The sequence below is a fragment of the Meriones unguiculatus genome, chromosome 7 (assembly GCF_030254825.1).
Source record: "Meriones unguiculatus strain TT.TT164.6M chromosome 7, Bangor_MerUng_6.1, whole genome shotgun sequence".
NCBI classification, from domain to species: Eukaryota; Metazoa; Chordata; class Mammalia; order Rodentia; family Muridae; genus Meriones; species Meriones unguiculatus.
Window position 1 is genome coordinate 37128127 of NC_083355.1, and position 13496 is coordinate 37141622.

A 13496-nucleotide genomic window follows, 5' to 3' on the forward strand; every position below is an offset into this window, starting at 1 on the left:
TTTTCTTTTCATTTATGTATCTCTGTATTTGTTTTAGTGTATGCTGCACGTGTTCCACATCCAAGGAGACCAGTTGCTGGTCCCCTTGTGATTGTAAGTCACTCAGTGTAGTACTGGGAACTGAAAACTGGTCCTCTGGAAGAGCACCAAGCATGCTGAACCACTGAGCCATCTCTCCAGCTCATGTTGCTTTGCTTTGTGAGACAGCATCTCTCACTGAGACCTGTAGCTTACTCATTAATCTGGCTAGCCAGTACGCCCCTGGAACTTTCTATTCTCCATCTCCCCAGTGCTCAACCTGAAGCACCCAGGTTTTTTCACTTGGTTTCTGGAGCGCAAACTCACTTTATCAACTGTGCTATCTCCCCAGCCCCAGTATCCAACACATTACCAGACACTTAAGCAACTTTCAAATTTTGTCTATACAGAAGGTTTTCGCCATAATTTCCTACAGTTTTATTGTGCCCCTGGACTGGAACTCAGAGAAAGAAGCCCTTTACAGCAGCAAGATCACAGGATGCACAGCAAGCTCTTTTCCAGAAAAACTACCCAAACAGCAAGTTACTTCTCATCAGAGGGACCTGCATCTGCTCACCTCCCGTGATGGATTGGCAAGTGTTTGCGATGAATCCCATGACTCCCTTCCACAAAAGCATTTGGAGGTTTGTGGTACACAGAGGCCAAGGAACCAATGTGGCAGATGAGCTCATCCAGAAGGGTAGGCTCAATCAGATCTGTCTCCTCAGAGATCAATGGCTTCTCGGACAACACTACTTCTTTGGCTGTCACAGGGTCAGTTGAAAGGAGGCGCCAATAAATATAACCCCGATCTCGAAGGTCAGGATTATCAGAATCCTAAAGAGAAGCAAAGGCAAGATGATTTAGATGGATCTGTTCTCCAGAGACACCAACACGCCAGACTTACTGTCAAGGCACTGTTGTAGTGACGTATGCAGACTAGCTATTAAAATGATATCGAACTGGGACTTAATCAGTCTATAGTTATAACTCCATATGCCTAAGGTTTCAAGGAACATATACAGTGAGCCTGGCTAATGCCCAGACTTAAAACTTCAAAGCAGGTTGAGAAGAAAAAAAAAAAAAAAACACTTTAAACCAGCAATAGTTAAATAGCCTTGGGAAATAAAAATAGTATTTTGAATTATTATATTGAGATATGGTGAGTAGCTTAGCGGGTAAAGGCACTTGCTACTGAGCCCTGTGACCTGAGTTCAACCTCGGCAACCTCTATGGTAGGAGGAGAGAACTGACTCTCCATAAGTTGTCAACTGGCTTCTACAAGCACACTATGACACATGTAAGCGCGTGCGGATAGAAGTGTGCCAGCCTTTTAAGAAATGATTTTTATTTTACTTGTACAGGCGTTCTGCCTGCACACATGTAAGTGCACTATGTACATGAAGTACCACCGAGGACAGACGGGGTGTCAGAGTCCCCGGAACTAGAATTGTAGAAGGCTGTAAGCAACTATGTTGGTGCTAGAAATGAACTCCGATCCTTTGAAGAACTCCTAAACATTCAGTCATCTCTCTAGCTCTCATGTGTCAGCTTAAACAAACAAACAAACAAACAAACTCAAAACTGCTACATAAGCCAGATGTGGAGGCACGCAACTCTAATTCTAGTACTCAGGATGCTGAGGCAGGAGGATTGTATGAAGTGAGGGCAGCCTGGAGTATGCAGGACTGGGCCAGTTAGGGCTACACAGCAAGACACCATTGCTAAATTAACTAATGAAAAAATATGGTCAGAAGTATTAGAAGGTGTTTTCTTAACACATAATTTACCTAATATCTGTTTTCCTCATATAATCCTTAATTTTCAAAAAAAATTTTTACTTGTAAGTATGTGTCTACTTGCCTATATATGTACTACATATGCGCAGAACCTGTGGAGACCAGATGGTTGCATCAGATTCTCTGGAACCAGAGTTACTGACATTGTGAACCACCACGTGGGTACTGGGAATTAAACCCAGGTCCTCTGCAAGAACAGGAACTACTCTTAACTGCTGAGCCATCTTTCAAGCCCTATAGCTTCTTTCTTGATTCAAATACCTATATGCATCCCCTATGGAGAAATTGGCTAAGTCACAGTAATGAAAACAGACTACATATAATGCCTGACTAAAGAACTCATAAAGGGGAGCTGGAGAGATGGCTCGGTGATTAAGAGCACTGAGTGTTCTTCCAGAGGACCTGGGTTCAATGGGAGCATGGCAGCTCCAACTGTCTGTAACTGCAAGATCTGACACCCTCACACAGACAGACATGCAGACAAAACACCAGTGCAATAAAATAAAAAATAAATTATGAAAACTCATGAAGGTACTATTAACTAAAACAATAACAACAAAACCCCCAAATGACTCAACATCAAACCATGAAAGAACATATAAATGTGTTTTCCAAAGGAATAAACCTTGAATTTAGTGCTCTTTTTGTTGTAATTTTAAAATAATTTTATGCATGCTCATGGCTTAAAAAGTTATAATTAGCCAGGCACCGTGGCCCACACCTGTATTCCCAGCACTTGGAGAGGCAGAAGCAGGCAGATCTCTGTGAGTTTGAGGCCGGCCTGGTCTATAAGGCAAGTCCAGGACAGCTAAGGTTACACAAAGAAACCCTATCTCAAAAAACCAAAAATATTAATCCCAGCACCCAGGAGGCAGAGACAGGCTGATTTCACTGAGTTCGAGGCCAGCCTGGTCTACATACTGAGACCCTGTCCCACAAAGAAATACAAAAATAAGCAAACAAATTATAATCATGCCACACCAAGATTTATAGGCCTACAAAATAAATAAGGGAAATTTCTCACAATTATCCAGTCCCCTCCTGATTTCACCTCTACTCCCAAAAACCATGACTAGCAGGCTGTATGTTCTGTCTTGATGAGCACACACGCTTTTGGCATAGGAACCAGTTTCACATTATACACACTACTCCAAAAGCTACTTTCAAACACATTCATATATATAATAAAATTAAGGTTTAAAAATATTTCCAAGAGCACTTATAAACAAATCTTTAAGAAGTAAAATTAGTAATGGGAAAAGGACAGCTCAGAAAGGCAAAGTAATATTGAAAGGATTGAAAATTTGATGATAACATACCATTAGAAACTGAAGAAACAGACAGAAAATTAGTTAATATTTAAATCAGATTCCATGTGTAGATACACATCTTAAATGACAATTCTTAAAGCCAACCTTTTCTCAAGTTCAATTCAAGACACTATAAATCCGAAGGACTGGTGATCATCATATTTGTTACACTATATATAACAAATTATTTTGATTTTTATGGATCTAAAGGGTGACCTAATTTTCTTTTCTAATGCTGAAAACTGAATGTAGGGCCTTGTGCATTTTAGGCAAGTGCTATATGACTGGGATATATCCCCAGCATTTTAACAATTTTTTTTTTCAGACTAGAACTATGTAGTTTATTAAACATCATTCATTTAAAACTGCAACCACAGAATACATATGACATTAATACAATTGTGGTACAGAATGAAGGTGCAGGATGCTGGGATAGGGAATCGGTCTTTAAATTTAATCAAATAAGCTAAGAGCCTCTATGGGACACAGGACTCAAATGCAGGTAGAAAACAATTCCAGAAACACACAGAAAGTCCTTTGCACACAACATTGCTGAATTTCACTTATTATTACATTTACATTTGTAATTGGATCCATCAAAACACTGTTCAGTATCTTGTTCCCTTTTGTGGCTACATTTTGTTTTTTGAACACATTATAGTATGGGGAGTGTCTTATACTTCCATACTGGGCTATATTTCTAATTCATGAAATCACCAAAAAATCTTTCTTTTTTAACTTTTATTAATTATACTTTATTCACTTTGTATCCCCCCATAAACTCCTCCCTTCTCCCCTCCTAATCCCACCTTCCCTCCCCCTTCTTCACACATGCCCCTCCCCAAGTCCACTGATAGGGGAGGTCCTCCTCTCCTTCCTTCTGATCCTAGTATATCAGATCTCATCAGAAGTGGCTGCATTGTCATCTTCTGTGGCATGGTAAGGCTGCTCTCCCCTCAGGGGGAAGTGATCAAAGAGCAGGCCAATCAGTTTATGTCAGAGGCAGTCCCTGTTCCCATTACTATGGAACCAACTTGGACACTCAACTGCCATGGGCTACATCTGTGCAGGGGTTCTAGGTTATCTCCATGCATGGTACCTGGCTGGAGTATGAGTCTCTGGAAAGACACCTGTATTCAAATTTTTTGGTTCTGTTGCTCTCCTTGTAGACCTCCTGTCCTTTTTAAAATTTATTTTGAGACAGGGTCTAAGTTTCCCAGGTAGACCTTGAACTTTTTATCCTTCTGACTTAGCCTCCCCAGTAGTTGGGATGACAGGTGTGTGCCATCAGGTCTGCATGGGACCTGATATATAAGGTCAATGGCCACAGTCCCAAGTCAGAATAAACTTGAGCTTCTTTTCTTCTGACCAGAGTATCTATGTCATGGTTAGGGTTACCTGTTAACTTGACAGAATACATAATTACCTGGGAGATGGGCCCCTGGGCATGCTGGGGAGGGGAGGTATAGCATCTCCATCATGGTAACTGATGTATATAAAAGACCCATTTTAATTGTGTGTGTGGGGGGGTGTCCTGGTGATACAGATAGAGACAGGGAACTGAGCAGCGCACACACTGCTTAGCTCTTTGCTCCTGACTGCAGATACAATGTGACCAGCTCCCCTATGCTCCTCTTCCTGTGACTTCTGGCCATGTTGAACTATAGTATGAACTGCGAGCCAGAATAAACCCTTCTCCTTAAAGTTGCCTGTCAGAGTATTTATCACAGTAACAGAAAAAGAAATAAACATCATATAATTCAAGTATCAAAACATTTAAGGAAACAACACAAGCACTTTAAAGTGATCTCTATGAGAAAGGCACCACTCTAAAAGGTAAATCAAGCACATGAAGTCACCCACAAGATATCAGACTCAATGTTATTTTCACATGAAGGTTAACTATCAACAATATACAATCTAAATCAAAATTTCAAAGTGATCAGGAAAGCTGGAGCCAGCCAATCCAATTTTTTTATTTAAAATTTTACTTTATGTGTATGTGTGTGTCTACATGTATACATATGTATCACACGTGTTCAGGAGCCTGCACAGATCAGAAGACATGTGGGATCCAGTTACAGTTACAGTTGATTGTGAACCACCATGTGGGTGCTAAGAACCCAAACAGGGTTTTCTGTCAGAACAACAAATGCTCTTAACTGCTGAACGAAAAGCTGCATTAGCCAGATATAATTTAGCAGAATTTGTTAAGAGGCATCATTCTAATATTTTCAGAATTAAAACCTGTCCCAAATGAACCTTTTTGGGAAGTGTCCTGGATAGTTTTATTTCAACTTGATACAACCTAGTGTCACCTGAGAGAAGTTCAATTGAGAAAATGCCTCCACAAGATCGGACTGTAGAGTGGACTGTAGGCAAGCCGATCTTGTAGGGGAGGGCCCAGCCCTGGGTCAGTGGTCTCGGGTTCTGTAAGAAGGCAGGCTGAGCAAGCCACGAGAAGCCAGCCTGTAAGCAGCACTCGTCCATGGCCTCTGCAGCAGCTCCTGCCTCCAGGTTCCTGGGGTTCCTGCCTGGGCTTCCCTCAGTGGTCCTGGTCAATAAAGCCTTTCCTGCCCCAGTGGCTTTTCATTGTGGAGTTCACCACAGTGATAGCACCCTTGAGTAAGACAGCAAGTGTCATCAGTCTCACCATCTGAAGCAGCACAAACCAATCCTCTCTGGATGCTTTCCGATCACTCACCTGTGTGGCCAAGCTCAAGACCTGTTGGACCAGCTCCTGTGTTTCTGACGGCTTCTTGAGAAACAGCTTCACTATGGCAGTAAGCAGAGTGAGCTGCACCTAAAAAACAAAATTCAACATCAACTCACATTTCCGCAACTATGAATCACTGATGTTGGTTGAGAGATGAAAGGGTAAAGCTTAGCCAATTGTGACAAGCAGCAGCTGAGGGTAGTCGCTAAAGTACAACTGACCATTCACTGGCCACTTATTTTCCAGGTGCATTTTTGGTATCAAAATGGCTTGTTTCTGGGCCAGATTTTCAACTGTTCTTTCTTTTTAATTAAAAAAAAAAATTACTACTACTACTGCTATTATTATTATCGTGTATGTTATTGTTATTATTATTATACATGATGTGTTTGAGTACGTGTCATGGTGCACATGTGGAGGTCAAGGACAACTCTGTGGAGGCAGTTCTCTCCTTCCACCTTTACACGAGTTCCAGAGATCAAAATCAGTTTGCCAGGCCTGCGCAGCAGTCACCTTAACACTCTGAGGCAGCCCTCAGCTGTATTTTTTAAAGTATATACACATATAGTAGTAAAACTGGCTGTTGGTAAAATCGTGTACTATTTACTTTGGCCAAAGCTCACAAATCTGAAGGACTTATGAAATCACTTGTCATACTGGGGTAAGAGCCAAAACAGAATTATGTCAGATTAGAGACAATTAGAGGGAGCCTGCTGTGGCACTATTAATATTAAGCCTATTAAAATTACTATAATGAGTTCCATAAACAAACTTCTATTTGCTGCGAGCACAAATGCCAGGAAGAAAGGGCTAAATAATCTGGATGTTTCTCTGGGCCTTTGACTCTAATTTTAGTAGGAGAGGGGGACAGATGGGAGCAATCTAATCATCCTCGGAGAATCTTTTCAAACCTGGCTGTACTCCACTGTAATGAGCAACAGCAAATGCCGAGGACAATATGTAATCACCCTTAAGTGACAGAATAAAAACCTGACAACTGCTCTGCACCACTGCAGGGAAGCTCACTACTGGAGCAGCGCCCACAGCAGGTGCTTCTCACTCGCTTGGGAGCTGAGGCTCTCCAACCTGTTTCCAGAGCCCTCAAAGGTTCCTACGCCCATTAGAGTCCACTGGTCTAAGCTCCGGCTCTCTTACTGTACAAAACAGTGCTGATGAAAAGGATCATCCCCTGAGAAAACGAACCCACAACATATAAACTCACACAAGACAGTACCAACGTCTTACCCCCTCGGTCATCGTCCTGAAGAGATCTAGAACACAGGCTAGAAGGGAACTTACCTGGGTGCTTTCATCATGAAAACCCTCCAGGAAGCTCTCTAGTAATTCATCCGCATTATCGATTCTTTCAGCATATTCTCCTACAATCCAGATCATAGCTGCTCGAGCATCAGGCTCATCCAGGGAGTCCAAGTTCTCACAGAGAGTGGCAATAATACTTTCATACCTGTTACAACAAAGGGACTGTGTTCACTAAGGCCAAAAGTAAGAATGGTATTAATAATGGAAGCTAGAGTAAAACCCATATACAAGCCACAAGGTTTTTTTATTCAAAAAAATGTAGTAGGTCAGAAATTTATGGCTTAAATTTTTCTTCAAATACACTTTAAAGTTATTTTTTAAGATTTAATTTTGCTATTTTATAATTTTGTGTACATGAGTGTTTAGCTCACATGTATGTGTATACACCACATGCAGGCCTGGTACCCACAGAGGTCAGAAGAGGGCATTGGACCCCCGGGAATGAAGTGACAGATGACTGTGAGCCACCATTCTTCAGTTATGGTATTTTTGTTTTGTTTTGTTTTTGAGACAGGGTCTCTCGATATAGCCCTGGTGTCCTAGAATTTATTCTGTAGACCAGGCTGGCCTTGAATTCACAGAGATTCATCTGCCTCTGCCTCTGCCTCCTGAGTGCTGGGATTAAAGGTGTGTACCACCACAATCAGATCAATTATGTTTTAGTAACTAAGCTTTAAACTTTTACAAGAATTCATGAGATAGACTTTAATTCACAAAGGGAAAAAAAAATAACCTGTAGTATAAGAAAATCCTAATGTCTAAAATCAAACTTTTTTATAAGTACAATAAAGAATTTTCCTAGTATGCATTTTGATTACATAAAAACATTAGAAATTTCTCTTTTTAGGAAGATGGAATTAGATAACAATAGAATATCATAACTCTGTCTCTTGGTGAAATTCTCATTCTATTTCATATACCAGCATAACCGTGTGTGTGTGTGCGCGTGCGAGTGTGTGCGCGTGCGAGTGTGTGTGCGTGCGAGTGTGTGCATGTATGTGCAAGTTTATATGGGTGGCGGGGATTGGAACCGTGTTCCTTATGCAGCATAGGGTTCGGCTTTATTTGAACCATCTCCCCACTTTTTATAAAAGACACCTTTATATTCTAACGCACATACACTAATGACCTGCTTTTAATAAGAAATTCATAATTTATTTTTAGTCTTACAGATTTACAGCTTTCATGGTCACCATGTTGAATCTGTGTCCTTCACTAACTGAAGATTTTGTTTTTTATTACTGAAGACTGAACCTAGGATCGAGCACATGCTAGGCAAACTCTTTCCCAAAGAGCTGTGTCCCAGCTTTTTGTTTTCTTCTTGTTTTGAAACAGAATCTTGCTAGAGGCTAGCTTGACCTCCTAAATAATTGAGATTATAGGCCTATGTCACCAGATCCATCTGGTTAATGTAAACATTAGACTGAGACAGATTAAATTAATGTGGATAACTAGTGTACTAGGTCAAGTATCACCCCTATTCCAGGGTTTTGACTGTTTTCTTAAAATTAAACTGCCATAACCCCTTATTTATACAAGCTTTATACATTTCTCTATTGATCATATATATATATATATATATATTACTTAAAACTAAACAGTTTAGAAATTTGATCTTCCATTTTTTGGGGGAGTTCAGTAAAAGGCGGTGATCCTCTTTCTAAAAATAACACTTTTCAAAACAAAACAAACCCCCACAAATTCTGTGAGACTAGTGTCTCAGAATCTAAGTATTTTTATTTTATAAACGACAAAGCCTCAATCTGAAAATTTTGTGATGTGAAAACACAGATTCTTGTGGGAACAGCTACACCACACTTCAGAAAAGGCCAGAGGCAGGTAATCTATCACAATAAATTCTGTTGTTTCCCACAAGGTAGCAGGTGCCACGCAAACTAAACAGTGTGGCTATTACCACCCTGCTTTTGTAGAAGAGTGGCCATAGGATTCATCTCCCATGTTAAGACATGATAAAGTACACAATCATTTATCAGGCACAAGGTGTGTCCAGACACCTGGGAATATACAGGTTTCCTGTTTAATGGTAACTCTGAGAACAATCTTGTGTGTTTGATTTCATCTATGCCAATAGGCAGTATATTCAATCAGAGTTTCAGTAATAATATAATAAATAAACCACTCGGTACGGTGGCTCATGTACCCACCCACAAATGGAGCCAACTTAAAACCCCATCTCTATCTCTAAACGAGAAGTTTTAAGAGATACCCACTTAGGTATCTCTGGCTTTTAATAAAATATCTATTATGACCAGTTATATTAAGAATGATAAATCTTACCTAGTCAATTTCAAAGTCCCTTACTTAAACATTTCCCAAATGATTTGAGAAAGAAGGGCAAGAGAATTTTGACATACTTGTTAGGGTATTTGCGGAAGATGTCCCTGATGACAACAATTGCCTCTTGGACCACATAGTTTACTTTGGTCTGGATTAGATCAAGCAGTGTGCTTACACAACGTTCTGCTGATTGCTAGGGAGAGAAACATCAAAACGTAAGTCAATCCAATAACACTATCTCAACAGAAAAAGAAAAAAAAAAGGAAACATATAGGTATATTGACTAAAATAGACAAGCACTGAATTTGCTCAAGCTATACTAGAAGCTAAATTATCTGATGTATGTCAACATTAAAAATTGTAGGAATATACCAGATTTTATTCATTAGAAAACATACTGAAAAATGTTTTGGGTTTGGCTTTGTGTGTTCTGCTAAGAGCAAACTAGGGCCTCACACAGGCTAATCAAGAGCTCTACCACTGAGCTACAGTTCTACCTCCCACATAATTCAGTTAAATGAGAAAACCTTAGCTGGATAGCTGGAAGACTAGAAAAAAGAAAAAATAAGCCAGGGCATGGGAAAAGAAAGGAATCAAACAGTACATCAAAGTGGGAGGCACTTAACTGGAATTCTAAAGTAAACAGAGACTTCATGGGTTTTTGGTGTTTTAAAACAATTTCTTTACTGGTTCAGACACACACACACACACACACACACACACACACACACAGCACTCATAAAGAGCCAGGGAAGCTGGAGTTATAGGAGCTTGTGAGCTGCCAGACGTGGGTGCTGAAAACCGAACTCCAGTTCTCATGACAGATCAGCAAATACTCTTAACCACTGAGACATCTCTATGGTCTCCAGCACAGAGTGTTTTCAGACCTCCTAAAAGGAGTCACCAAATTCTATATGGACTTACAAAATAATTTATAAATATAAAGCCCATAGCTTTCATTTTCTTTTCAGTTATCTGTGACTCAAAATATTCTAGAATAGAGTTTAATCTTTTATTAATTGAATATGGAATATAAACTGATAAAATAGATTTGATACTGTGACAGACTTTTTTTTTTTTTTAAGAGACAGGATTGTGAGAAAAATCTCCCAAATCCAAGGACAATTCTACCATTTATCCCTCTGAACTATTACATACTACAGGTCACTAATTCATGTGCCTCCTGTCAGGATTCTAAAGAAGCACACAGCATCACCTTAAACATTTGAAGATCACCAAGTTTCCCTCCAGATTTAGTCATATAAAGGGCATGGAGATAAGAGCTAAATTGAATCAGTAAACTACAAGTCCAATCCTGTCTTTAGGAAAGTCTGTAAGTCTAATAAGCAATAGATATTAGGGACAGTGAGATGGACCACTGGATAAAGGGATTGCCACCAGGCCTGATGACCTGAGTTTGATCCCTAAGAGCCTCATGGTGGAAAGACAAAACAACTCCTACAAGCTGTCCTCTGACCTCCATATATGTACCTTGGCACATTTTGTCTCCTCAAACAATAAATACATAAATGTAAAAAGTATCATCAAAACAAATTAAAGCCGAAACAAAATACAACACCTAAGGACATATATTAACCAAGAGCAATGTGTGGGAAAGAAAACAAAAGCCAGGCATAGTGGTTCAGCCTGGACTCCTACACTTGGGAGACTGAGGCAAAGGGAATGTGGATATGGGGCCTACAGAGTAATACCCTGTCTTACAAAGTAAACCCAACAAGCACCCAAAATGCTCAGAGGAATTGAAAAGATAAAAATCTGTAACTAACAAATCAATAAACAATAGCCAAATTATCTATAGAACTGGAAGTAGCAAAAGAAAAACCAAAATTAAAAAAGTTAAAAGTCACATTTTTAGGGAAGTATGTCTAGGCAGAGAAGGGAAAAGAATGAGGGACAGTGGCATTTTGTTAAAAATTCTTTAATCTGGAGCTGGGATGGCTCAGGGGTTAAGAGCACGGTTTGCTCTTCCAGAAGAGCTGGGTTAGATTCCCAGAACCCACATACTGGTTCATGACTGACCATTGGTAACTCTAGTTGCAGGGGTGCACAACCCTCTTCTGGCTTCCACAGGTACTTGGCACACACATGGTATACAGATATAATGCAAACAAAACACCCATTCACACTGAATCAACTTTTTAAAATTATTTAATTCATTAAGTATATGCTTTGTTATTTTGATAGACATCAATGTACAGATGCTTTAAAGTAATGAACACTCAGAATCTCGTAACATGCGATCTCAACTCCTCTGGAGCCTCACCTCCACTTTGATGGCACACCGTCCAATGGCCCTCACAGCTTTGCGAACAAAATCTACATCAACCTCAGTGGCGTATTCCTTCAGCTCTGCCAGAACCTGTCAAACAGCAAAGAAGTGGATAACCTTTAAAGATTCTCAAACAGCAATTTCATGGCTTCTGAATGCCAGATCTTCAGCACTAAGCTGGCATAAATTTTAGGACAGCTTAAGGTCTGACCTGAGCAATGTTGGCTTGGGATGCAAGACGAATCATGATGTCCAGCTTCTCTAGTTTAACATAGATAGGATCATTGTACTTCACAAAGAAGACTTTGATTTCCTGCTTCAAGATTTCAGGCCTGTGGTACACAATAACACAAAAAAGGAAGATGATGGAATGTATTTACTGACATATCCTGCTCAGCCTTTATTAAAATCAAGTCAGTCTTTCTGCCCCTGCTGGGGGTGTGGAGGAACCTCACAAATGTCCTGTAGACATTTGTCTATGAATGCCTGCTGTGCCTCCCTCCCACCCCTATATAGTAGTTGTGCTAATATAACATTTTCACTTCCACTCAGCAAAGTTGGGTGCGAAGCTCAGTGCTTAGCACATTCTAGGCAAGAATTCTTCCATGAAACTACATTACCAGCCCATCTATTCTCATCAACTCCATTTGACATCTGATTTGCATCCTTTAAAAGTATGACAGTAGGTGTTATCACAGAGAATTTCTGAGGAAGAACAACCTAGTCTCCCTACAACTTTCCATGGGTAGCACGTCCGAAAGAAGCTCTTAAGAAAGCAAGCTGGGGGGCTGGAGAGATGGCTCAGTGGTTAAGAGCACTGTCTGTTCTTCCAAAGGACCAGGTTCAACTCCTGGCACCCACATGGCAGCTCATAACTGTCTGTGACTTCAGTTCCAGGTAGTCTGGCACCCTCACACCAATTCACATAAAATAAAATAAATTATATATTAAAGAAAAAAGAAAGCAAGCAAGCTGGCTGGGAGCGGCGCTGCACACCTTTATCCCCAGCACTTGGAAGGTAGAGGCAGGTGGATCTCTCCGAGTTGGAGGTCAGCCTGTTTTACACAGTGAGAGCCTGTTTCCAAAATCCAAACAGCAACAAAACAATGCTTAACTGCAACACCAGATTAATTACCATGGAAAAAAATGATATTAACTATAAGCTGCTATTCTTGGGCCAAGTTGTGAATTTAACAAGTGAATATAACATTTTCTTTTTTTAAAGATTTGTTTTATTATATTACATATTCAGTGTTCTGCCAACACGACAGCAGAGTGCAGCAGATCTCATTATAGATGGTAATGTGCCACCATGTGGTTGCTGAGAATTGAACTCCAGACCTCGGAAACAGCAGCCAGTGCTCTTTACGTCTGAGCCACCTCTCCAGCCTGAAATTAAACATGTTCACTTCCACACATAAAGAACAAAACAGCACCAATCTATGCAGCACTTACATGACGCTTAACTTCAAGATCACAAACATTTTAAAAAGCACCAAATCACTATTTCCCCACCTTTTCTGGACAATTAGGTTGATGTTCCTCAGGGCGACATACTGCACTTCGGGCTCCCCAGACAGCAGAGTGACAAGTGGAGGCGCTAACTTCTTAAGCAGCATATTGTAGTAGTCAGAGTCCTTGGGTAACAATTCTAAAAATTTCATTAGGACTTTCACCGCTGAGAGCACTACTGCAGAGTTGGCATGGGATAACCGAGGCGTTACTCGCTCACAGATGCTGGGGGC

At 40.3% G+C, this 13496-nt stretch overlaps 1 protein-coding gene across 3 annotated transcripts in view; it reads right to left on the bottom strand.

The window, feature by feature from the left end:
- Window positions 1-13496, bottom strand: part of Ap2b1 (adaptor related protein complex 2 subunit beta 1) — a 108012-nt gene that overhangs the window by 64415 nt on the left and 30101 nt on the right. For all 3 annotated transcript variants that reach the window (XM_021649020.2, XM_021649017.2, XM_021649018.2), the window contains exons 7-13: window positions 13267-13488; window positions 11963-12083; window positions 11746-11841; window positions 9539-9654; window positions 7143-7308; window positions 5832-5930; window positions 596-855 (exon numbers count right to left, since the gene is read on the bottom strand). In XM_021649020.2, the coding sequence (XP_021504695.1) occupies window positions 596-855; window positions 5832-5930; window positions 7143-7308; window positions 9539-9654; window positions 11746-11841; window positions 11963-12083; window positions 13267-13488 (1080 nt within the window). The remainder of the gene's footprint in view (window positions 1-595; window positions 856-5831; window positions 5931-7142; window positions 7309-9538; window positions 9655-11745; window positions 11842-11962; window positions 12084-13266; window positions 13489-13496) is intronic.